The following is a 27614-nucleotide window of genomic DNA, read 5'->3' on the forward strand; positions in this document are numbered from 1 at the left end:
TCTGTCTGTAGAGTGCTTCGTCCACAGGTTCTCCTTGATCAGGCGGCCTGTAACAGATTCCCACAGTAATGTCTCCCATGGCTGTTTTCCCTTTAACCCTGACCCACAAACTCTCTGTAAACTGCTCACCTGTCCCCAGACAGAGTTCCATACTCTCCAGCCTATCCCTAACATAAAGGGCAACTCCCCCTCCCCGCCTGCCAGGCCTGTCCTTTCTAAAGAGCCTGTAACCTTCCATTCCAGCACTCCAGTCATAGGAGCCATCCCACCATGTTTCTGTGATGCCTATTGTATCATACCCCCATAGATGTGCACACATCTCTAATTCCTCTTGTTTGTTCCCTGTGCTACGGGCGTTTGTATAGAGGCATCTGAGACGAGCTCCAATTGAAGCCGGCTTGTTGGCTGGAGCAGTTGGAATATATCTACATTGTTCCGAGCATTTATTATAGGTGCTGGCAACTGACTGAGTGTGTTGGGATGGAATGATGCCCCCCTCCCCCAACACATCTAGTTTAAAGCCTCCTTGACCAGTCTGGCTAGCCTCCTACCAAAACTGTTCTTCCCCTTCTTTACCAGAGCACCTCCACCAGCCCCCAGTAGACCTGAACTACTAACTTCAGTCTTATGTTCAAGACACCCAAACCCCTGACTATGACACCACCCTTTTAACCATCTATAATTAATAATTCTGTAGTATTGAATATGGAATTAAACTTTGGGAAATGGTTAAACTCTTATCTTTTTGTTGTTTATAGATAAAAATACTGGGGAGCTTCTCTTGAAAAATGCCTCTCAAGACTATTCTGGTACATACAGTTGTTTTGCCTCAAACAGAGTTGGCACGGATGAATGTTCCATTGAGCTGAACGTCACCCCTCGTAAGTGTTTGCTGTATAATGGCTTTGTGTATGAAAACTGAATAATCTTGTTTCTCTAAACTCCTAAAAGGTTGAAAAAACAGCCCTGTTGTGTAACTGATGGTTGTCACTTCAAGTCTTTACTTTCCAAAACGTTGCTTTTTGTGCAGAGCTCTTATTACTGTTTAAATGCATGTGATTGAGGCATACCCTCTGTGATTCAGTAATATGCTATTAAAATGTATCATGTGGAAATATACTGTTTTAAATGTTGAGGAAAGAAACTGCTCATATATGTTTGACACTTAACAAAGAGTATTGTTATCTATTCTAGCTATAAATACAGCTGGTGTAATTGTTGGAGCTATTATAGGAACTCTGCTGGGTCTTTTTATACTGGCTTTTCTTGTCTTCTGTTACTGTAAGAAACAGAGGGAGAAGAAATATGAGAAAGAGGTACATCATGAGATCAGGTAATATTTCAGTATTATTTGAAGATTAATTTTTAAATGTGTATTTCTGCAAATAAGTTATTTGACAGTTGAGATTTCTGTCTTAATCTGGAAAGTTTACTAACATACTAACAGCTTGTCAGAGAACTTTCTGTGTGGCGTAGGTAATCATATCTTCTTTTAGATTTTAAAGGCGATGAATACTTGATTTAAAAAAAAACAAACCCATGAATATGTGAGCCTCTTTTGGCTATTGTGCCAGAATGGAAAGAAACAAACAAAATGTGTTTTGTAAACTGCAAGATAATAACGGCAACTGAACTCTTGTTCTGCAACTGGCTTTTTGTCTATTTCAGAGAAGATGTCCCACCTCCAAAAAGTCGCAGTTCAACAGCCCGCAGCTACATAGGCAGCAATCGTTCTTCTCTGGGTTCAATGTCTCCCTCAAATATGGAAGGATATACCAAAACACCGTATAGCCAAGTTCCAAGTGAAGACTTTGAACGTCCTCCTGGTCAAAACCCATCTTTTGCACCTTCAAAGGTAGCTGCACCTAATTTAAGTAGAATGGGAGCTGTCCCTGTGATGATTCCAGCACAAAGCAAAGACGGGTCCATAGTATAAAATATTACTAATTTAAATGCTGTTTTTAAAATGTTCATTGTAAGTATTAGAGAAAACTGCTGTGTTCCATCCCTCATTTAAATAATGACATGCAATTTTCCGTGAAGAAAATGAACAAGCTAGTTTGAAAAGCCACCAATTTTAATTTTTAATTTTAAACTCATTAGTGTATGACAGCTGAACTATTTGCTAAAAACATTGAGATTCCTAAATAAATATCAGACACTGGAGATACTTGGACCTCTGGTAGGTCGCTGAAGAAACACTGTCAGCTAGTGTGCAGTCCTGAATATTTAACAGTGAGGCACAAGTGATAAGTAACAAAAGCATTTCATATGTAGATCATGAAGTTTCTCAGAGTTCCTGAAACTTCATCCTCAATTTTGGACTAACAGAAATATTCTAACTTGGCCACTGTCTGATGTCTGTGACAGGGGACTGAGATACTGAGGATGACTTTGAATTCTGTTCAAACTGAGTATTTATGCAGTTCTTTAACCTGGTAATGTTTGGAGCACTTCTTGAGCTCTTATTTCAGGGGCTGCCAGTTATTTGGTTCAATTAATTTAATGAATATTCTGAATTTTAAATTTTCAGTGAGTGGAATGTGATGGGAGACCTTGCAAGTTCTTTTGCAACATGAATTTTTCTGTAATAACTAGTTCTAGTTATGTCAGATAACTTAATACTTATGTTACCTATGTGTCTGCCTGTTTAGATTACATATTAGGAAGAAATTCTTTACTGTGAGGTTGGTGAGACACTGGAACAGGTTGTCCAAAGACATTGTGGATCCTTGGACATGTTGAAGTCCAGGTTGGATGGGGCTTTGAGCAGCCTGGTCTAGCAGAACCTGCCTATGGCAGGTGGGTTGGAACTGGATAATCTTTAAGGTCTTTTCCAACACAAACCACTCTGATTCTATGATTATCTGATGCAAGAGGTCCTATCAGGTTCTTCTTGTTAGTATCTAGGCTTTAAAATCTATAGATCAAATGTTAGTCTCAGTAAGAATGAATATGTATCTTTATGCAGGTCTTACGTTAATTGTACCTTGCATTTTCCAAAGCCTGTTTAGATTCTAAGGTGGTGCTCTTACTTTTTTTTCCAAACCGATTGCTTAGAGGCTCCATGGGTTTTTAATAAAAGCTGTTAAGTAATTGATACTTGATAACTATCCTTCTTCCAACATCACTGTGGAAACATCTTTTCTTACACATGTAAGCAGTAGTTAGCCTTTACTTAAGATTCTAATATCTTACAGTATGAATTTGCAAGGAGTTTAAAGCTTGTTTCTCCCTGCCTCCTCAACAGCCCTAAATACTATGAACAGACATTTAGACTTCAAGAGCACCAGTTTCATGCAGTCAGAATCTGAGAGGAATTAGTTATCCAGAATTGTTGATGCGAATTTCATGTTTCAAGATTAAAACTCCTTCTTCCCAGTTTTGCAAGCTTAAAGCATTGCAAGAGGAACAGAACAACTGCTTATCTTACTTTTACACATGCTCTGATAGCTTCTCGTGATTGATAATTACATACACGTGGAAGCTGAATTTAAAGTTTAGTGCAGTTTGAATCTTTGTGGATTTTTTTCTTCTTTCCTGTTTTCTACTTTCTTCTTCATCCTGTGCTGAGGGCTAGAGTTAGTGGTGGTGAAGTCCCTTCAGCTAATTCTAGCTATAGATGTTAAACTGCAAGGAATTTTGAAAAACTCTAAAGCGTGTAGTATGTGGCACTGATGTTGATGAAGGAAATCTGAATAACCTGTTGAAAGATGTTAGGGTTATTTGTCTGTAGCAACAGTGTGAGAGAAAACATTTGCCCAAACTTTTAGGTTTAGTGTCTGCTTTTTTTTGTAGCTGCTTATAGATCTGTGAATTCTACAGCTTACTACTTAATGTTTGTCCTATCTGTAGTTAGATGCACAATTTTTGGCTGGCACTATTAAAGAATATACCCTTCATACTGAATTTAGAAACTTGAATGGCTATAAAGTATTCTAGACTTTTACAGTTTTACACATTTGGGACTTTTTTAGATTGTAAACTGATACTGTTAAGAGATCAGATTTTTTATCTTTCATGTGTGCCTTGTCAATAAACTTTGCCTGATTGTAACTTCAATTTTTATGAAATTTCTGGTGCCTAAACTTATTGTTTGAACAGGTGCTTAGATGATGGTACAGTTCTTAAAGCATGACACTGTGATCTGATTTCTTGATTCTTACGTACTTTAATACCTCTTCATGACTATTTTCGGATGTCACTTCAATGTCTCTCTCTGCATTGGTCTGTATTTCAAAATGTCAGTTACTCCTTCAGTTGCTAATTATGATCTAAGTGTTCATGTTTCTGAAAATTATTCAGTTGTTGTACCAATAGGATGGATGATTGACTTTTCCTTGTGTGGTAAATAATAGGTTTAGTAACCGTGCCAAACATATGCTTATGAAGAGCACTAGATGAGGAGACATCTTCTTGCATCTAATTATGATAGAAGAGACTTAGGAGATTTTAATCATACTCTTGATTGTTTACCTTGAAACTAAGGCCTTCCTTAATTAAAAGGGTATAGTTACAGTAAATACAAGTTGAGTACAAAACTAAACTGAATCACAGACTGAGAGAGCTATAAACCTAAGCAACCAGGCAACAGACCTACTGAATTTGGTTCTTAGCCATCTGTGGACATATGTGAAATTGTATGAGTTTTGTGTTGTTTGTTTGCTTTCAGTTTTGGGATGAGTGTATTTTGTTGTTGGTTGGTTTTGTGGGGTTTTTTTCTTTGTTTGGCCTGAGACCCTGTGCTTAGGTAAGCCCTAGGACACTCAAGAACAGAAATCTGTTTTGTTAGAGCATACAGAGCAGAGTTTACACATGCTTAATGCTCTGTCAGCTTGTACAAAATAAATGGACAGAACCAGGGGACAGCATGATGTGCCCTCAGAGCCTGGCTGTTAGGCTTCAGAGCTTTGACAGTGTCTGTCTCTTTACGTAATTGCATGGAAAATAAAATAAATAGAATCTGACGTAGTCCTCATCTGAAATAAAGAACCTCTGACTTGGGGTAAACTGCCTCAAGTTGCTATCATCATGCCTTTTAGAATGGATACAACACTACAATGAAAACACTATACTATTAAATTAGTATCATATTACCTATTATAAATTCTTCTTTCATCAGTAGATTGTTCACTTACACTGGACTATGATTCTCAAAAGTAGCTACTATAGTTTAGCAGTGATTTCTAGCTGTGTAGGAGATGAACTGGTTAAATATGTGAGGTGTCCAATCTTAGACAACTTTACTAACAGAAATGTTTTAGGAAGTAATGACAGCTGATATACCAGTTAGAAGGTGGCATTTTTAATGTCTCATTTTATATAAAAAAAAAAATAAAAGGTGGGGGGGAGAGCAGTACCATTATGTAAATACTCAGTGAGCTCAAGAAACCTCTAGTTAATGTCATGACTGTAAACTTGCCTGTTGAGGAATACTATATATATAGAGAGAATAAACCCCTCGATTTTAGCATGGTGTGAATAAAGTGTTAGACTTGTAATACTGTAGAGGTTATGTAACACTTGTCCATACATTACAAGCATTTTCATAAACTTTCTAAAATGGATATTTAAAGATATTTGTGTGAAACTTCCTTACCTAAAAAGGAATACCTTCTCCAAAACTGTAGTGCACAGAAATGCCTTGTTGGAGGGGTAAACCATGACTCTCTAAAGAAATGTACAATGCATACATCTTTATCAGCTCTGATAGTCGCATTCATACTAGGTGTATGCTTCGTGCTTAATAGTAAGACTTCTTAATTGCAAGTTTTTCTGTAATGTTGAATATTGTATATTACTGAATTCTGTGATAAGCTTTTGGTTTTGTTCTTAACAGTGTATATTCTGGATCACTTTAGATCTTTGTTCCAGTCTGAAAACATAATGCTATTTGTTTCACTTAAACCTTGTTTTACACACTTTATAGGTGCTTTGTGGGACCCTTTGGTTATTGGTCCTGTAGCATTGAGGCACAGCTCAACTGAAATCGGAGCAATAATAAATATTTCCTGAAATCCAAAATGTTATGATGTTGCATTACGCTTCTCATGCACAAAGCATGGACTTGAATATTGATGTGAATTTTAGTATGAGGTTTTATATTCACACTTTTGGGGGGAATGGGATTTTGAAATTACAAGTGTTGTGAGTGAATTTGTAAAAACAGAATACGAGATTTTAAAATGCTGTAGTTCCATGACAGACTTGTGTACTTTTTGAAATAAAACTGTTGGAGAAAACAGTAGTCTGTCTTTATTTTAAACCAGCTCTTGTCTATGGTTTCAGCTTTCTTTTGATGTAATTGGAGGTGAACTAATAAATATGGCTGTGTATACCACACTGGCATTAATAATTTTATTTCTTGCCCCCCACTTAAATTCTAAAGGAGGTAAAACTTCGTATGTTTTAAAACATGCATTTATTTGTGGTTTCTGATTGTAGATACACAAATGTGATCAGTTTTAAAAACATACCAGAACTATCACAACAGTTACTCCAAAACGTAAGACTGGAAAGGAACTTTAAAGTTCATCTCTCTTTATGTAGAACAACAAATCCTGAAACTGATAAATTCTTGTCTTTCAAAATTCAAAGAAGCAGGTTTACAGCTCTCAAAGCATGTTGATAGAACACTTGGTTTTAGAGTCAACTAATAGGCATCTTTTTTTGGTTCAGATGAAGTTGACTGGGCTACACCCCTTTCCTTAGCCTTGCAAACCAGCTGACGGCTGTCCGTGTAGTTTTATGTTAAGACGAATGCAGTTTCTCCAGCATTGCCTTTGGGCACATATTTAGTTTTAGGAAACAGTCTGGTGGACTAGATGACCTTTGAAGGTCCCTTCCAAACTATTCTACGATTCTGTGGCCTCTTGTGGGCTCTGTTTGCATTAACGGCGTATGTATCATTGGAGGCCTAATTAGCTTACAGTTGTTCATAAGGTCTGCATATCTTTATAATGTGTGCCTGTCTTCATATGTTAATGTGTACCTGAGCCGTACCAGATGTTTCAGTAACTTTGTGTCTATATAAAAACCTGTTTTATAAGTGTGTGCACAAACATATGATGTACCTTTGGGAATTTTTCCCATTTCAGATTAAAACTTGTGCTTAAATTTAAATGGAAACCTAATAAAAATGAAGGTTTGTATTTTTTTCATGCAAAAAACACAGAAAATTTAGCAAAACTACAACATAAATCAGGTGCTTTCTAAATATCAGTGGTGAACATGGCTAGCAGCTCCCAAGTGCTTTCTTGTATGTTTTCAAGTATTTTCTTCTAGTTTGTGGAATCAGAGCTCTGAAGCAGGGATAAGCAGTCATGTAAGTTTTCACAAAATAGTTATCAATTTTTAGCCATTAGTTCCTGCACTAAGACAAAGTACCCTGTTTATTCTAGGATACTGAAATTGCCAGACATACCACCCACTACAGAAGCTGTTGACCAAGACTGTCCTCTATTGTCTTGCACAAAAGTAGCAGGTCTTCCACTGATGACTTCTGTAAGAGCACAAGAGTTCAGGTCTTCAGGTTAATCCAGCATGGATCTTTTTGGGTGATATGAATATGGTATTCGTAGAGCTCCAAGAAACCTTTCTACACCTTTAACATCAAGGCTTAAGTTCAGGACTTCAGTCCTTTCCAAAGGTGGCAGATCTGTCACAGATGGCACTTGCATGCTGCAGCTGCCAGAGATCTTTTATTTGGAGATTAGTGTGAATCAGAGGAGCTGAGTGTCTCCAGCTTGTCTGTGGGAACTCCAGCAAAGCAGCTAGTGCTTTCCTGAGACTGTCCTGAAAGAGCAGAGGGCACTGATCATGTGGCTGTTACACAAAACCGTTGTGGTCCTTACATATATATTAGACAATGCCTTGGATAGAGTTTCTTTAAAGGTTTGTCTTGCTGGTTTGATTTTGTTTCATTTTTCTCTCTGAACACCTTTGTGTACTTTAAGCTTCAAAAATAAGCTGCAAAATTATTTCAGATTTACTTCTCAGATGCTTGGGTTCTTTCAAGCTCTGGTAAGGCTGATGGGGAATTAATTGTAAAGACTGCTTAAAGAGACCAGTTAATGACAGCAACTTAGCCTGGCTTTCTTGTGTGTAAAATCCAAAAAAAAACAAAACCGAAAGACTTCATGAAGAAAACAGCTGGTCAAGGAGCAAAAGCAAGAGTACTGTGAAAGAAGCTAGGAATATTGCCTACCTTTTCAAGTCTCATTCTAAAATTACCTTTCACTTGTGGGATGACTCTAGGTGATTGCTCACATCTTCAGTTGTTGCCTTAAGACTTGCACCTTAATGTATAAATAATGTGTGCACTTCAGTTACGATGATTCTGTTGCTTGTTTAACTTGCTTTAGGCTTTTTACAGAATGTGACAGGCTCAGCTATCAGGAGAACATGAACCTTTGATTTTGTAAAACAATCAATTTGGCAGAAAACTGGCATGGAGGATTGCGGTGTCCCTGCTTCAGACTGCCATTAAAAGTCAAGTTTCTGAAAATGGGATCTTTTAAGGATTCTTTGATTTTCATATTGTTGTATGCTAGTGTTAGCATCACCCTCATAAGTTGGCATCTTGAAGGCTTCAGCTTTCAGCTGTTGAGTACTGGAGATTGCTTTGAATATGCAAAGTTAATAGCCTTTAGTGGCAGCAGCTGCTGCTGTTTAGTGGATTAGAACAGTCACTGAAATTTCTGTGGTCAGTGCTGTCTAGAAAAGAAACGGATGAAGGATGATTCTGCCATATTCTTCAGGAAAAGTGAAGAAAGTTGTGCAGCTCATCCAGGAACCTTGTATGACTCTAGGAGAGCTATGTGGCTGGAGGGGAGTAGCTTTATAAAGAAGTTAAGCATGTTAATGGTTATACAACTTGATTATGTAACGACTTTAAAACATGGCAATATTAGATGTTAACATCTGAAAGCACATCATTTTACCTTCAGTAATCTAATTTTTTCTTCAGGAAAAAACCTCTGGGGGCAGTATGTCCGCTGGGAAGCGCAGAAAGCTGTGATGCGATGACAGTTGTCCTGCTTCTCAGGGCCGGATGCTGTGGTTCTGAGAGCTGCAGTCAGGCGGGACAGAAGTTGGGTGCTGTACCTGAAGGATATTGCACTCTTTTCCTAGAGCATTTTTCCTAATTACAAAATGGGGAGAGGGAAGCATCGGGTTTGATCAGCTTGAGGCAAGTTTTGTAGGAGGGAACTGAATTCTAGAAGCACAAATGGAAGTCCAGCTTCTTGGAGCCTTTCCCTACTCTGGTTTCCAGCAGCATCTGATTTAAGGGTTTTCAGACAGCCTGCAAAACTTTTTTTGCATTTAGAGTTGCTTATATAGCCAGCATATTTTAATTACTTAAGTTGTGGAGTACTTGTACTCTTCCTATCATGTGTAACTTCTGCATGTGATGCTTTTGGTTCTTTTATTACTAGGAATAATGTTTAAAGACCCAGTCAGAAGAAACTGTAGACTAGAGTCTCCTAAACACCCCATACAGGGCAAATGGTGACAGTATAGCTTTCTTGGTGCTCTGGATACAAAATATCTTCGGGGGTGCAGTGGCCACTCAGGTTAGGTAGCAGCTCATTCAGAATGTGGTATCAAGGAATATTAAATCAGATGGTAGCCATAAAAGTGATTTAGTACCATTAATGTAATAGCTTTCAATTATGTTAATTTTGCAAGTTACATTTCTGTGTGAATAGAAACTTGAGGTTTTGTTTGATGTGTCCAGTTACGCTGTACAAGTGAAGTAACACCTTTTCATAGCTTATGACTTAGCCTGTGCCATGATTTGTAAGTGAAACTATTATCCCATACAGGAAATGGAATCTCCCTTGCTGCTTTATATTGCTCTAGTAATATTTTACTTGTGAAACAGCAGTCAGGATTAGTCAGATTTCACAGAAGTGTGCAGTGGTGCGTCCATTCTCAGTGTTTAAGGTTTCTGACTGCAACCATCAGCAGCAGCAACTCACAGATGACTCACTAGGCATCTGAGTGGGAGGTGTTTCTAAGAAGCCACTCGCTGAAGTCAAAACACTTGTGCTATGCCTTATTTAGCTGTAGGAAATCAAGGTAAAATTACTACTTACAATTCTATTTACCAGTAGAATAGCTCAGGTGGGAAGGAAACTGAGAAAGGGAAACGCAGACCAGAAAAAAGCAACTGGTGGCAATACATAAAACTACTGAATTGTGACTGGTGAAAAAGGTGCTAACTCTGGGGCACAGCTGGTGCTTTGTGCAACATGTCAAAAAGCTTATGGTGTGGCTGCCAGCTCTGAACTTCTTATCCAGATAAATAAAATGCCCTTCCATGTCACTTCCAATCCTGTAACTGTCAAGACCAGAAACAGATCATCTCAGCTGTAAGAGCTGTAAAATACAACATACAGCTTGCAGTATTTATTCTTCACTGTTTCTCGTTGGCACACAAGAAAAGTTAGAGCTTACTAAAAGGACACAGCTTGGAATGAACTGTTTGGTCGTGCCCTGGTTTTGTCCTTGTGTTTGTTCTGTAATTGAATATGAAATTGCTTAGGAATTATAATATTTCTTGTTTCAAACTTCAGTTGTGGTTTGGATGACCTCTTTAGGTAACCTATTTAGTTTAATGACTTTTAATCCCCACTTAAGATGCAAAAAATGCTGTGGTCTCATACTGTCTCTAGCCCATTTTGGAAAAAACATGGCTCAATATGAGTGCTTTGTATTGAAAGAAAATAATGAATGTTGTGTTTGGGAATACTGAACGCCCTCTCGCGGCTGATACTGTGGCAGCCCTCATCCCTTCCCCTCCGCAGCTAAACGTGACCAGAGGGTTTCACTGGTGTTTTGCAGCGACTTGCTAAGTGATGTTACATTTTCCAGCAGAAAGCAAAATAACCCTATTAGGTGCCACAAAGTTATTTTCTTATTGCTTGTTTGGGAAAATAATTTAGGTGAGAAGATGGTTATTGTAATCTGCATCAAGGACATTTTGTGTTTCTCTGTAAGCTCTGACATAAAGCTGTAAATTGCCTGAAGATCATTAACTGTAATGTGCAGCTGAGGTATGAATGTGGTTCTTGATAGGTTTTAACAGTCCTGTGAGAAATGCTATTGTACCTTTATGCACACTACTGATAGGCTGGAAGTACATACTTCTACATCCCTTTTATTTACCAAAAAAAACCCCAAACCAACCCCCCAAAAAAGCGTAACAGAAGCCTGATTGCTTAGTATAGACATGAGCTTAGAGATAGCCATTAAAATGCCAGTTTCCTGCAGACTGAAGTTAAGGTGATCAGTGATGTTTCTTCATTTGCCACTCATTCAGGAACAAAAAGTTCCCCAGACACATTGTAATTGTATCTGTTCGCTTTCTTTTAGGAGCAAGACAATGAAAATGGTGGTTCTTGTACAGATAACATACAGTTCTGATCATGCAAGACTTGCGTGCTTGAAAGGCATCAAAGTTCTGAACATCAATCACATGTTTTTAAAATCAAGGTTATGTTGCTCCTTGGAGTAGTTTAGGTGTATTATTTAAATAGGGTATATGAATACCATATTTTTAAGCACGTGACCTGGGTGGGCAGGCAGGACTCTCAGGCAACCCACTAAAATTTTTTATTCCAAGATGAAAGAGCTGGAAGGAGTGTTAGAGCCTTGATGCTCAACAGTTCTTGTTGTGGCCTGAATTAGCATAATTTCCCTGCCCCTGCTGTTACCTGAGCAAGCTAGGGTTTTAATCAGCACTCCTGAGTGCAGTATTCAACTGACAGTGAAAACTGGGTCATTGTATTGCACATGTATTGCACACTGAATTTTACCCTAACAACATTCCATGTCTGTGCTAGCCATATTAACTAGTTAACTTGCTGCTGGCTTTGGGGTTTGTACATGGGGGTGGTGGAAATTTTGCTGAACACAGAAGGAAGCGTATGACATCCTTAATGCTTGATGTGACTAACAGAAGCTCACTCGCTTGCAATAATAACAATAATAAAAGAATCCCAAGGCAAGGGAGCCTGATGAACAAAGTGGAGGATTAGGGTTGATGTCCTCACTCTGTCAAGACCTAGCTGTAGGATTTTTTGGGTGGTTCTTTTTTTGTTGTTGTTGTTCTTAAATGTTGACATCTCCATATTCCTGGGCTTTCACATCTGTTAGAATGGAGATAATTCTGTTCAGTTTTAGAAACTTTGGGAACTAGGGTTTCCCATCACACTGTCATTTTTTAAAGCTAGCCTTGATGAGTGTTTTTAGTCTTCACCAGCTACCCATCTAGTGCTTATTTTTGCTCTTTTCATCATAGAATCATAGAATAGTTAGGGTTGGAAAGGACCTCAAGATCATCAAGTTCCAACCCCCCTGCCATGGGCAGGGACACCTCACACTAAACCATCCCACACAAGGCTCTGTCCAACCCAGCCTTGAACACCGCCAGGGATGGAGCATTCGCAGCTTCCCTGGGAAACCCGTTCCAGTGCCTCACCACCCTTACAGTAAAGAACGTCTTCCTTATATCCAATCGCAGATTCCCCTGTTCATCTTTGAAAGTTTTCAGATACATGTATTTAAAGATAGTTATCTCGGTCAGACTGTCTGTGGTTGTCTCTGCCCCTGCTGCTTGATGGCTTTTAATTCTGTCCTGACAGTAGTCGCTCAATCAGTACTTCCAGGACTACCTGGGTGTTTCAAATTGTAGTAAAAATAAAAGTAGGGCAGTGTTTTTCCAGCTTAAAGGTAATACGTTTATGATTGCAAGTACCTGGGCAGACAGCAGTTTCCCATTAATTGGTATTTTTCCTTGCAACATCCAAAAGAGTTACCACATCTTGTTTTTAAGTTACAACATTGGTGGGTAGGTTTGTTGGGTTTTGTGCTATATCACAGCTGCATGAATAACCTCTAGCTGCATGCTAGGGTTCACTTGCCAGACTGTGTTTTTCTTTTTATTGCTAGGGATTTACTTAGCTGAGAAGGAAAGAAGAAGAAAATCAAGACTGAAAGCATCAGGACAGTGCAGGCAAAGGAGAACAGATTATGTTGTATTTGTTCCCTTTTGTCCTTCTAGCTCATTGAAGCATCTGATTTTAAAAACTTTGGCTTTTCCAAACAACTGGGGATCAAAAGCTCTCACCCCATCCCAGCTTGTCTGTCTGTGTCGTATAGCAGACGTTTTTCTTCATAAGCAGGATGTGTTGTCTCTTGACTCATTCATAAAAGGGAGTGAACAAGACGTGCCTTATGGAGAGCTGTCGTTACGTGAGCCTTTACTCGTGTGCCTGCCTTATCCCTGGGAATAGCTTGATTTATAAATATTTTGGAATGTGAAAGCTCTGTTTCTTTGGGCTTTTCCAATAGGATGAGATAAGATGAACTATGTGGGAGCAGGTTAATCTTTATTTAAAAGGCATGTGTTTACTAATTATTAACTAGGTGTCTGTTCCAGAGCTATTAATGCAAGAGGTGGGAAGCAGGAGTGTTGTGTTAGTCATGGTGCAAAGGCAGGAAGACAGACAGAAAGGGTGCGTCTTGCCTCAGTGTTCAGTCCCAAATAAGGATAAGTACATAAACAGCAGCCAGAATGAAACTATAAAACAGCTTCTCATGCTAGATAGTAGTTTTAAATAGAAAGAAGGCAAATGTGGTGATTTAATGCCAAAGAGTACTGATTTGAGTCATGCTTCCAAGCAAGGTTTTCTAAGATACTCAATTATTTTTAGTGTCACATGCAACTAGAAGATCTTACTTGATGTAGAATTCTAATTGCAGTGTGACAGTTTGCAAGGAAGAAGGTGTTACGGAGGTAGCCTGAGTCAGGTTTTGTAATTACTGGTCTTACAGAGAAACCATTGTGGCACTGCGGCAAGATATAAACATCTGTGAGGACTGGTAATGATACAAAAGCTGTAATAAGCTGAAATGGTGGAGTGCGAAAAGTAGTTGTTTCTAGTAAATGCAATGTATCCATATACATTTGTGGATTATTAATTAGGAAGAGTTGTTTCCTGTTAAGGGTGTCATGCTTGGAAATTTAATAGTGTTGACTGTCAGCAGAGTTTGAGTACAGGCAGCATATAGAAAAGGGAGTTTTGCAGCATGGAGTGGTAGCAAAAATTCTTACAATATCAGTCTTGGACTATGACATCAGAGAATACAGAGCTGATAAAGAACTGTAATTGGAAAGAATTGGGGGTTTTATTATCTTTGTGCAAAAAAGTACCTCCAGAAAAAGTGAACAAAAATTGTCAAAGAACTAGAACTGGCTTCTAATGAAATGGTGGAACAAGGAAGTATCAGATTGGGATGATTCACTGGATTCATTGAGAAAACTCCGTGTTTATGGCAGTAAACAACAATAATGTGTGGTTGATAGTTAAAGTTACTGGTATGAAACTGAAGAAAGAGACATCTCAACAGATTCGTTAAAAATGGATTGCAGAAGGTATGCACAGGGAAATCTACAAGGATTTTCAAATAACCTATGTGAAGATACTGAAAAACTGCTATTAAGTTAAACTTCGTAATTTAAAGTTCACTGATAAAAGGAGTTGATTTTCTATACCACTGCACTGGTTTTCTTCAAGACACTGGTAAATGGAATCTGAATGACCATAACTTGGGTTATGATCTGAATTATGCATTTAATTACTGTATATTACAGTGTCTAGCCTCTTGTTAATGTAGATTAATGATATTCTTTCTTTTTATAGTATGACATCGCACACAAGATTGGTGACATAACAGTGGTGTAAGCATGAAGAAACAGGCATCATTTTTTGCATGACTTTCAAGTATGGTGAAAGTGAAGTACCTTATGAAATGAAGTGCTGGTTTTTTACTTGATCTCACTTTAGATTCAAGATTTTTATCTTGAATAGGCTGTATTCAGTTTTGTAAGTACCAAATTTTTTCTTTTACATATTTTTAATGCGAGGTTTACAGTTTGACTACCGACATTTTTCTTGCTAGTTCTGTATTTTGAAAAGTGTGCACAATCACTTCTCTCTGGGCCCCCACCACAGAGATTCAGAACATTGTGAAATTAACAAAATCAACTCAGGTAGTAGAAATATTGCCTTAAGCAGTGGGGTGTTGAAAGAAATTGTAGTCTGAAATAGGATAGTTTGGGTTTTTCCTGGCTGATTTGATAGGAAGTGCCTCATCTATTCACTGCCGTAGTGATACCAATGAGCTCTTGCAACCTGTGCGTGAAATGTGCTGTATTTTAAGATTGTATAGATTTTATAACTCTTAATAAAATGCACTTGAATGTTACAGTTAACACAGGCTTCAGCACAATCTGTTAATGGAGGTGTTGTGGTAATTCAGGTATGTACATGAATGTATGTTCCTTCTGCTCCCCAATTTACCATGCAGGGAAACAAGAGGGAAGAAGAGCATGTTCTTCAAACTGGGTTGCTTGTGGGGTCCTTGTTACCTCCTGTGGCATGGAGACTTTGGGTATTTATTTTATAATGAAAATACTAATCTACCTAAACCAGTTAAGGATGAGACTGCTGTAGACTGATCCCATGGATGGGAGCTTAGTAATTAAATTTTGGAGCCTGGTACCCAATTGGTACTTTTGATAACTCGTTATCTGTCACAGTCCACATAAATCAGAGCACACTGAGGGACACCCCAATACTTAGGAAGTGACAGCGAGCATGTGCAAACTTAAACCTGTCTTCGATCAACTACATCATTCTGTGCTTTTGAGATATTGTGGGTGTATATGCATGTGACGTTTTTTTACCATTTTAACTATGTAGATACTAATCCAGTGATACCTGTTACGCTGTGGTCTGAAAGCAGCCATATAATCCATTGGTGAAACTGGTGGTTATAATGCTGAAAAAATACAGTATTTATTAAATCATTACTGCTTCTATTTTTGACAGTACAGCTAATTCTAGAATGAGCTCAAACTCAGGTGCTTTTGACCAAAAGTTCCATATAATTGTATTTGTTACTGCATATGAAAAAGGAAGTAAAACCACCTAAGAAAACAGTAATACCTTCATGAAAAAAATGGAGAGGAGGTTTTCTAAATATCACAGGTTTAAGTAGCCAATTAAAAAAAAAATCGAAGTCTTCATTTAAGTTCAATATTATAGTTACAGAAAAGATACTTTGCCTTTAAGAAGCACTTGTTTTTATGCCAGAATATTGCATTCCTCATTCTCTCCTTTGACTCCATGCTGCCTAAACTTGCCTGTGAGTGAATCTGGCAAGTTATTAATCAGGGTAAAATTCCATTTGGATCAGTATGAAAGTCATGAAAGTCGCCTGTCAAGAAGCAACAACTGCTTGTTTAGTATATGTTCCCTAAGGTAGTGATTTATAGATAAAGCTTACCTTTTTTGCTACTCTGTCCTCCACATAAGATGAATAAATGTCTTTTCCCCCCACTAAGGATCACCACCATCTAAGTGCTTAATTGCTAGTGTTTCAGGAAGGGAGGGGAAAGGTAGGAATTACTGTGCAAGCTTTATTTAAATACTATATTTTGTATAAGAACTCGGTTTTTTGCAGAAAAATCTACAAAACCTGACACACCAAAGTACACTCTTGAAGGAATAAGTGAAATAAACTAATTTTTGTAGTCAAATTCCTACCTAAAGTAACTTTTAATATGCATATATTTTAAGTAAAGAAGTATGTAACAATGCTGTCATTGAAGTTAGATGTGTGTCTATTTTGCAAAGAAATGTGAATTCAGGTTTTCTGCAAGTAACTAGTAACTGCACAACTACTTTGTCATGTCTAATGAGTTACTTGGCTGATCCACATGTTCTTGCCAGATGTCCAGATACCAATAATGAGTCTTTTGAAAGATACTGTGTTTGGGGTGTTAAATCCAAAAGCCTACCCCAGTGAGGTCACCAAGTAAGTGTTACTAGTTTTATGTTGCTGTGGCATAAGCAGAGTACAAGTCTGAAAGTTTGTTTGATGCCACACAGGAAGTCTCACTGTCAGTTTGCTTCCCTCCACCTTTCTCAGGCTTGGAAGATACAATAATGAAGCCTGGAAGTCATGCCTTTGGAGAATATTGTGACCAGGGGGGTATATAGGACTGCTTGTAGGTGTCAGGAGGCATATTTACTTGGTTATAGATTATGCTTTTCAACCGTTTATCCTATGTATTTAATATGCAGAATAGCTTAGTTATGCATGGTCAGCAAGTGGAAACACCCTGGCTCTTGCCCCAACACTATTTTAAATGAGAAATAGTAGTGCATTTTACATACCTTAACTTCTTGCCAGGGCTTGGTTTTCACAGGAAAGCTCAAGCAGGTACTTGTTTGGTAACTGTGCTCTTGTCCGCACCCAGAAATACTTTGTCTAATGTTTTATGTGCAAGCTAACTGGCCTGGACCTGGAGGGTCTGACAAAGCCTAAATGCTGCCTGTACTTGCCAGACCGCATCTTTGCCGCAAAACAGATAAACTAACTTTCAGTGTTTTCCCACCATATGTTCTGTTACATGGCAATTGCTAGGTCAAGCTGATACTTTCCTCCAATTAGTTCAGATCATTTCAGTTTAATTTCTCCAAAAGCCATTATAATTAGATGTCTGAAGAGCAGCACTGTGCTCATCCATTCTCACGCTTACTGGCAACTTCTTTGTGGTTACCAGGCCTTGCAATCATGTAGACCTTGGGGTTTGATGTGGGCTTTGGAAACTGTATGCAGCAAGCTGTTACTGGGGCTGGTTATGTGGGTTCAGACTGCCTTGGTGGTGTCTCTCATGCTGTCTAGGGTTTAAGGCAAACCGGATAGTCACCAGATCAACTTTCCCATGGTCTAGGGGCTGGTTTGGATTCAAACTGTGCCTTAGAGGCAATATGTCAGCAACAGGTTCAGAAATGGGAAAGTCTTTGCCAGTGCAAGGCAATTTCATATTGGTATAGCTGTATCCATGCCTGATTTGATATCATTGTAAGTATTTGCATAAAACTAAGAAACCTCAGTCCATGACTAGAGCATGCATTTTTAATGATGGAGTTCAGCATGCTACAGAAAGAACTGGAGCAGCTTGTCTGGCTCTTGGTTTTTCTTTCCTGGCCTTGGGCTGCTTTGTGTCTTTTCAGCATAAGCACTGGTGCAGCTGCCATGAGGCATATTAGAGACATGGTATAGTTTAAAACTACTCACGTGTGCTGTAGTGAAGTTTAAACTCAGGTATATTCATCATTTCAGTTCAGTGAGTGACTGCACCAATATTTGTGCTGACAACAAGAGAAGGAGGCAGTGTGAAAGGGGAAACAAGGATCAAAGTACAAGGAAAAGGCAGACAACTGCTTTCAGCAGCACTGTTAAAAGGGCTCAAGGCACTCGAGTGCCCTGCTGTGGTATCCAGAATGTTCCCAGGGCATCCGGCTCCAGGCAGTGTTGGGACAAAGTACACTGGCAGCAGTTGCCACTTTTAATACTTAAAGGAGATGGTAATGCTGATATTGTCTTCAACTAGGAGTGTGCAAAAGAGTATGCAGTTATTTTATGTGACTCTGAAGTAATTCCAAGCCTCTCCCTAAGGCATCTTGTGAAGCATTCACATGGGCAAATTCCCTTTGGCTTCAGTGGCTGTGCAGATGGGTCACTGGCACCACAGTTCTCTGCATGCTAGTCTCTTGTATTACTTACAAAGTAGGAATGCAGCAAATACCAATGAAGAGGAATAGCTTACTTCATTCTCAACTCCAGTAACATGTGGAAGAGAAAGAGGAAACCATTACTTAAAAGAAAACCCCAGAACTTTCACTGCAATTTGATGCCATGTTCTAAGATTGCTTGCTGAAATCTGCATACCCGAGGCCTAGCTCCTGAATTTTAACATGACTTAGCTACACGGTATAGCTTTACACAGAATCACAGAATCACAGAATCCCAAGGGTTGGAAGGGACCTCAAAAGATCATCTAGTCCAACCCCCCTGCAAGAGCAGGGTAACCTACAGTACATCACACAGGAACTTGTCCAGGCGGGCCTTGAATATCTCCAGTGTAGGAGACTCCACAACCCCCCTGGGCAACCTGTTCCAGTGCTCTGTCACTCTTACAGTAAAGAAGTTCTTCCTGATGTTAACGTGGAACTTCCTATGCTCCAGTTTACACCCATTGCCCCTTGTCCTATCACTGGATATCACTGAAAAAAGCCTAGCTCCATCATCCTGACACCTACCCTTTACATATTTGTAAACATTGATGAGGTCACCCCTCAGTCTCCTCTTCTCCAAGCTAAAGAGACCCAGCTCCCTCAGCCTCTCCTCATAAGGGAGATGTTCCACTCCCTTAATCATCTTTGTGGCTCTGCGCTGGACTCCTTCAAGCAATTCCCTGTCCTTCTTGAACAGAGGGGCCCAGAACTGGACGCAATATTCCAGATGCGGCCTCACCAAGGCTGAGTAGAGGGGGAGGAGAACCTCTCTTGACCTACTAACCACTCCCTTTCTAATGCACCCTAAGATGCCATTTGCCTTCTTACATGACGTATGTACTTCAGACTTTAGTGTGGTTCATTGCAGTGCATTTGCATTGCTCGTATGACTTTCACTGTTTACAGGAAAATGTGATACATCAAGAAAAATATCTTTAATCGCTTGTTTATATAACATAATGCAGGCAGCATTCATGTTCAGGAAGCAGCTAGGCATGAGCAGGAGTCTGAGCTGATACTGAATATGCAAAAATGTTTACAATGCACTGTATGTACTGTGTTTTCTATAAGCAGTTGTAAGTATATGACATTAAATACAATTATCATAACATAAGCAATTGAAGTTTTGGCTGACAAGAAAATAATAATGGAATTACTGCCTTTTGCATTACCACAGGGTCGTGGTGCGTTTTACCATCTCTGAGTCTCTTTAACTTGCCAATGTCTGTTCTCTCTGTCCCTGTGATTAATGCAACAAGAATTTGCTGTCCTTACAGAAAAATCATGTTCCCTTCAAATATGCTTTCTCAGCTTTGAACATTTTCCCATGCAGTCCTCTTACCAGAAAAAAAATGTTTCCAAAGGCTCTGATAGTCCTACTCTCAGAGCTTAACAGAAATTAATGTGGTAATCCTAATAGATACCACACCATGTGCTAACATGGAAATGAAGTGCATGCAAGCCTTACAGGACTCCTCAAAGGAAGCTGTGTGCGAGTGTCTGAAACTGGGAAAGAGTACGAACACATCAAAGCCTGTCCTGTGAGAGACAGAAGTTTCATACTTTCAAATCAGAATTTTGACGGAATTTAAACTGGGAATTAGACCTTTCAGTGGTGGGAGTGCTTAGCAGAAGCTAGGTGAGTTTCAAACCTTAGAGCAAATTTTCACCAGACTGACTGTCTGTAACGATAAGCATTGCCAGTCTTCATTGCCGCGTATACAAAGTGTTGCTCCATAGCAGTTGTACCCTAGATTAGCTGTGAGCATGCAATTCCAAACCACAGATCTGACGCCCTACACTCAGCAGTGCTGGCCCCCATCCCTGTGGTTCTAGTCCCAGAGGTGAGGGTGCATCGGCTTGAGACCTCTTGGGCAGCTGAGGTGGGGGCTGCTTTTCTCTGCCCTTCTGCTTCTCCCTTAAATAAAAATCTCGGCCTTTTATAGTTTGTGTTTCCAGGCATCTCCTCTCCATGGTCTCACCCTGCTGCAGAAAGCTGGGGAGGTGGGGCAGGGGTCTTTTTGCTCATTTTTACTTTTTATTTTTTCTTTTCTTCCTTGCCTTTTTTGTTCTTTTATCAGAGCCCTGGTTTCGGCTGGGATAGAGTTAAGTTTCTTCCTAGTAGCTGGTGCAGTGCTGTGTTTTGGCTTTAGTCTGAGAATAATGTTGAGCAAGAGAAACCTTTTGTTATCTCTTAGTGTTATATTTCAGTGACCAGTGTTTGACTGTCTGATGGTGGTTTATTGTTATCATTCTAGTGCCTCTGCTTGGATTCAGTGCAATACGCTGATGGGCATGGATTAAATTAGCTTGGCTTGTCCTTCACTGGAGTAAATTTGGGGAGTGTGTGTATGCAATTTCTACTATGCCAGCAGAGCTACCTAGCAGTGAAAAAGAGCTGGTGGGTAGGTGGTATCTTCAGCTGCTCCAGATAGATAGCAGTGACTGGCGGTAGTAAGCTAGCATATAAAAATCCATATTTGTAGTACAAAGAGGCACGTGTACTTTTCTACATGGCTGATCAGAGGAGAAAATTGTATTAATTTATTCTTCATTTATAAGAGTTTTGAGACGTAAGAAAGAAAATTCAGTAAGGTTTTATCACTTTATTTTATGATGAACATGACTTTGTTTTTAACATATGCTTGTAACAGTCCCCTCATTGCTGAATCCTGTTGACTCTTGTGTGCCAAGGAACTCATAGTCCAGTGCCTGATCACAAGCAACTGGCTTGATTGTACCCTTGGCGGATACTTGGATGCTGTGTGATCTGTCATAGTGAACACTTGGGCCCAGGGATTTGGAGGTCAGCAGAGCACCTTGCTTGAGAATGCAGTAGTTGTACTTACTGCTCATAGGGGACTAAGGGAGCATGTATGCAACCAACACCCTCTAAATATCTTTCTGGTGTGATAAGGACCCCTTATGGACAACCTATGTCCTTGGCTGTGCATAGTCTTAAGCCCATGCTGCTGAGAGCACTATCCAACCAAAGATGCCTTCTTGTCTTCTGTAGCACGTTATTATTTATTTGTGGAAAGAAGCAAAGTGGTCATCCACAAGGAATCAGTGTGGGACTGGAAGCGAGGATGATGCCTTCCCCCATGCAAGCCAGAGTACATGTATGCTTCTAAGCAAAAGAAAAGGAATCTTGAGCACTGGATCTCTTTATTGCCTGGGGTGGGGGAGAAGCTCACTCCCTAGTGCTGTTTTGGATGCTCCAGTTGGTGTCTCCAAGACATCTCTGATATGAAAATGAATCAAGGTGGGCAGCCTGTAGTCCAGGGACTGACTGTACTTTTGCCCTCTCTTTCTTAGCAGTATGCACATCTGCTTAGGACCTGCCAATTTCATCTCCCTTCTGGCTTGTTGATGGTGGCAGGAGCAGCAGAAAGGGGCACAGGTGGCATGGGTTGGGGCGGGGGGGGGGGGGGGGGGCGGAAATCCCGGTGTCTCGGCCCTGAGAGTTTGGAATGCCCTCTGGTGGCAGGCTCTCCTGTAGAAGTGCTTGTTTACTCGTCCCAAACTCCCTGGCTTCTGCTGCGGTGGATGGAAAACTCATGTTCTGCTGTTTTTCTTTCAGTAGCAGGAAAGTGGCTTGCGTGGCACAGAGCTCCAGGGACCAAGGGGAAACTGTGGGCTTTCAGAGCCACCTTCCCTGACTCCTAGGACTAGCTTCACAGATGCCTTTAGTTGGAGAGCAAGCCCAGCTCTTACTTGACCTAAGATAATGCTTTTACTATTTATAAAATGCACTTTACACAAGCAAATAGTTGTCCTCCTGTATTACACACACACACAAAAAAGTCATATTTTGGCATGTCAATGGGTTGCTTGAAGCAAGAAAATGTGTGGAAGAAGATAAATGATATATTCCACACTGATATTGGTGGCGGCTTCTCTTCTGTGGAGTCCCCTGAATGTACTGGCTTGGCACTGTGCTTTCATGCAGAAGACTAAGGATTAGGTTTGTCCTGCTGTGAGATGACTCATGTGTGAGGAATGTGCATATTCAGAAAGAGTGAGATTTCAACAGTACATCACTGAAGAGAGGCTTGTCATAAGAATCAATAATAAACTAATAGCTGAGCAGGGGAAAAAAGGTATTTAATAAAAGGAATTTAAACAAAATTTGAAACCTGAAGCAGTTACAATTAATTGTCTGGCCATTTCTACTAAAACTGGTGTTCTTAATTATTCTTTTTTAATATGTTTTTTAGGTATATAGTTTATTCTTTGAGTTTAGGTGATACCTACATATTTGTATGCATTGATATTAGATATACATACATGTATATATTTTTACAATATGCACTCCCTGAGGTGGTTTTCCAATTTTATTATATGATTTTGCTTTAGTACAATGTCAGCAGTTATACTGGAACAGGGCTGGATATTTAAAATTAATATAACAACAACTAGATGGCAAACTGTTACTTCCTTTATCTAAACAAGTCTAGATATGAGCAAATATTTAGCAAAATAAAAGCTTCCCAACTTGGGTATTATTCATGCTTTCCCAGAGATGTTAACATAACCCTGTAATTGGCATGAATTCTATCCAGCAGTGAGCGCTGTAGGAAATGTATTGTATGTTTGTTATTTGTTTTTAAGGCACAGTGGAAATTCATAGGACATAACAAGGCATGCGTCTGAGGATGGCTGATTTTCTTTTCTGTACAGTTAATTTGCTCTGAAGGGAAAGGGAACATCAGGCTTAATATATTTCTCAGTAGAAAGCCTCCTCTGAAAGATTTTCATTTGGATATAAGTGCCCAATTTCCAAATATCATGTTAAGTTAATCTTAAACAGACACATCATTGAGAAAATCTGTATTTCAACTCTATTCTCTGGGAATATAATAGTGAAAAAAATAGGAAAAACCTGGCAGTACACAAACATGAAGCTAGAATCAGTTATTCTCCTCAGATTTCAGCTCTTGTCTTCATCGTGAGCAGCCCAGGCATGACAGCATGGTTCTGGTGTACAAGCCCTGAAAAAAAAGGTTTACAAAGCAAAACCATGACTGAGAGTGTGGTTGTCTTTACCATGTCAGTTTGACTTCTGTCTGAGCGGATGAAAGGCAAGCGCTCATGCCCCTGGAAGACTGCTTGGGAACCCACATGAAGCTTGTTTATGCCCTTCATTTCAGTTCCCACTGGCCAGGTGATCTCACCAGAGAGTCCCCTCCCTCCAGCCACTTCAGAGCCCTCGATGTGACTGCTCTTCATGAGTGCTGGGCCAGTAAGAACTGGTATATAGAACCGAAGGAAAAGCATGGAATAAAAGCATCATCATCTTCATCATTGCCAGCTGCTGCATGGGAGACAGTCTCAGCCTCCTGCATCCTGTTGCTGCTTTCCCTGCTAGACACTTTCCTTTTCCCCTTCCTTTTCCCTGTCATCAGAATCAACATATGCCATAAGTTAGGGATGCTGCTAGTGAAGCTCTGTGCATGTAAACTTGTGCAGCAAGTACCCATTTCATTTCTTTTTGCTTTCTGTTGGGACACAGCTTGTGGACAAGGCAGGCATTGACTGGGGCTAGAAAAGCACAGCAGTCTTTGCTGAGCTCCATGATGATTTTTTTTTTCCCATTTAATTTGATCCAGAAGAATTGAAAAGCAAAGCTGAATCCAAACCATTGTTGCTCAGGCAACAAGAACGCAGGTAAGAATGAAAACTGCAGCTTCATTAACAGTGATGCAAAGGACTGTAGTTGCCTGTGGAAATCTGTATTGATCAAATTCTAATCTGGGTGCAAAAACATTTTACTACAGAAGCAGGAAGACTCAGTGGGGCTTTGGTTTGCATTTGCTTATGTGCATTTGAACACTGCTGCTATTTGAAAGTTACTGTAGGGAATATCCCTTGACTCTACAATGTATTTTGGCAGACACAGAAAAGAGAAATGTTGTTAATAGACTCTTGTCAATATTCAGTTCTGCTAGATGTATCATACAGCCATCTAAGAAATCTGACTGGCCTCATAAAATAGCCTCAAGCTAATTAGTAACATCAGTGTTTTTCAAATGGCTGTTACTACCACTGTTGTACATCAAAAAGATACTCAAGTGGGACCAGCACCCTGTGTATTCACTGGATATGGCAAAGTGTGAATTAAAAACTTTCTGAAATCTGAAGATATTTCTGCCCTTTTATCTTCTCTGTATTCATCTGTTCTCGGTTTGTAATCCTGATTTATCTTGTGGACTTAGTAAATGTCAACCGAATCTATGTAACTGAAGAGAAAAAAATGGCAAAGCTTTCTTCCTTAATGATTTATTTTGATTTCATGAGACAGCACATACGAATACGAAGCAAGTGCTAGATTCTGTGGTCTTATTGTATCTCACAATATTTTATATTTTTTCCACTTTAGTCTCTAACCACTGGAATTATTTGATGAAAGGGCAATTTATTGGGGGAATATTTCATTAGGAATATGAAACAAATATAAAAAATACCCCCCAATATTTTATATACACCCCTCCCCTCATATGCACATGTACAATATGGTTACCCTTTACAATGTAGTTAAGGAATAGGAATGTAGTAAATCAGAAACCTGCTAATATTCTTCTTTCAGATGCAAATTTGGTTAAAATGTTAAACATGCTTATTCCTATCCCTAGCAAATAATGCACAATTGGTATTCTTATGCTAGGGTTGAGTCTAAATATTCCAGCCCAGGCTGCCCTTGCTTTGTTAGACACTACAGGCTAACAGTAAGAAACCACATAGACCTTATAGTCTAAGTAGTAAAGACAACCAAACACTGAGATATGAAGGGGTAGGCAGATGGTTGTCTTTATTTTACAGAGGGGGAACCAAGCCAGAATTGGTTAAACAAGATACCACAGATTGAGAAGGTGTCCTGCAGCAGAAGGACAACCCAAATGAGGTTTCCTGTATCAAACTTCAGTGCCTTCACCAACATCCTTCCAGCAATGACAGCTGTATGAGTAAAGGAAGACAAAGTATACCCAGGCATAAGTTGAAATGACTGGCAGAATGGTGAGTCATTAGGTAAAAAGAAGAAACTGGAAGCTGGAGGATAGGATTATAGAAAAACTGAAAACAAAGCTTTTAATCTATGAACTTTCCCTTCATATGTATTTGAGGTATGACTGCCAAAATAAGATATTTTATTTTAGATCTATTTCCAGTAGGAGACTTTAAAAAATGTGTGGATCTTATTTATTTTTTTATTTTTAGTTTTATTTCATAGCTGCTGGGAAGATGTCAGTTTTCAAAGATCAAAACGTAGACAGTGGAAAATAAAGTAACCTGCCACTTTGGAATAATTTGCAGCAGCAGGCATTCCCTGTGCAAATCAGATGGTGAGTCAGTGGTTTAAAAAGAGGATTACTTTGGATTACTTGTCTAGTGAAGCAGGCACTTTGTATAATGCAGCGGACAGCTCCAATCTTAGCCAATTAATTATTTGGATGGTGTTTTGTTGTTGTTCTGTTTGTTTTAAAGAACATTATTTTATCAAATGGATTTTCATACACTAATTAGCAGCATTTTGACAGTGTTTGTGTCTAGAAGACAGATTGTTACTAAGCAACTGAAAATTAATGGCCAGACTTTGAGAGAGGGAGGAGGTGTGGAGGTGTGAGGAGAAGCAGCCTAAGCTACATTTTGGTTGACAGCAGTTGCACCTAGGTTTAAATGCTGCTTTGAAAGTTCTGTCTTGAGTATCCATTGCAGCTTACAGCTTGATTTGTGAGACAGGCAGAAGACAATGCTATCTGTCCAGGGTTCAGTCCCTCTGGCTCTCTATTTTAAGTCTTTCATGTTTTAGTGATGCTTGAAGAAGAGCTTTATTACCATTTTACTGATAGTGTATGTTGCTAAATTAATCTGCCTTTCAGTTTAGTAGGACTGTCACAAGTAACAAGGTGATTAGAAACACCATCTGCCCACGTATGAGCGGCACTGTCCTGTTCCTGTTGTTTAATGTTTTACTCCATCATGCCTATAGCTGCGAGTTATTTATTGTACACAATAAATCAGTGTGCTAGCTCCCTGTTGACCTAGGTGCTGGCCATTTCTTAGTAGAGACAAAACCACTATTGGCTGCATTTCCCACTTCACAAAATTGGCTTGCTGGCTCAAGAAGCATCAGCTATCCAGAATCAGTTTCAGGTGGGGGCTAAAAAGGGGTGGGAAGAGAAGTAAAAGACCCACTTGGACATCAGGCACAAAAAGGAGGGAAATTGTGCATATTCTGTGTGTGAAGTGGGATCTATTTCAGTATGCAAGAAAGGCAGTCTTTGAAGAAAAGCTCAGATCTTCTGTGCAGTCTAAAATGCATGAGAAAGAAGAGCAGAAGTAGCCAGATGTTATTGTGAGGTTGGAAATAAATGCATGTTGAAGCTCTAGATTCAGATAGCTTTATATTAAGGCAAGTCCAGATCCAGCAGCACTGGTCACCTCCTCTCTTTAGACAGTAACAGCTCCAGACCATAGTCCTGGCTGTATCCCAAACACACTGGTAAAAGGTGTGAGCAAGCTAAAACTTGAGGATTCACTGATGAAGAGTGAATTTGCACCATTGCATCTGTGTTCAGAGCAAATTTGAACAAGAGCTGAGAAGCTTTGTCCCTGCTCTAGATAAAGGTCAGCTGGTCGCTTTTGATTCAGCCCCAGACTCAGTCTGTCAGAGATTTCCTCCCCCATATAATTAGCTTGGTCTCTCCTTTGGAATCTGCAGCAGGCAAGAAGTAAGTGAGAAGAGAGGATCACAATCACTCTTGAAGCTCCTTTTGACACGGGTGAAAGAGTTGTTTCCCTGGTGCCTACTGTCCTAGGTGAGACACCAGTTTCAGCAATGAACAAAGTAGTATGAAAACTGACAGGGAGACTTACACCTCTAAACTGCTGGGATGGAATGAGGTCAAGTTTGGCAAAATGCATTACATCAGCAGGAGAAATCTTGCTTTAAAG

At 39.5% G+C, this 27614-nt stretch overlaps 1 protein-coding gene across 3 annotated transcripts in view; it reads left to right on the forward strand.

Annotated features, from left to right (window-relative positions):
- CXADR (CXADR Ig-like cell adhesion molecule) overlaps nt 1-15283 on the forward strand; it is a 38256-nt gene extending 22973 nt beyond the window's left edge. For 2 of the 3 annotated variants that reach the window (XM_065676744.1, XM_065676741.1), the window contains exons 5-7: nt 759-881; nt 1195-1333; nt 1669-6242. In XM_065676744.1, coding sequence (XP_065532816.1) covers nt 759-881; nt 1195-1333; nt 1669-1936 — 530 coding nt within the window. In that variant the 3' untranslated portion in view covers nt 1937-6242. Of the gene's footprint in view, nt 1-758; nt 882-1194; nt 1334-1668; nt 6243-14711 lie in introns of those variants that run through there. The other variant, XM_065676742.1, reaches the window with a different exon arrangement.
- Nucleotides 15284-27614: the final 12331 nt, after the last annotated feature.

Source organism: Lathamus discolor, chromosome 4 (genome assembly GCF_037157495.1).
Source record: "Lathamus discolor isolate bLatDis1 chromosome 4, bLatDis1.hap1, whole genome shotgun sequence".
NCBI lineage: Eukaryota > Metazoa > Chordata > Aves > Psittaciformes > Psittacidae > Lathamus > Lathamus discolor.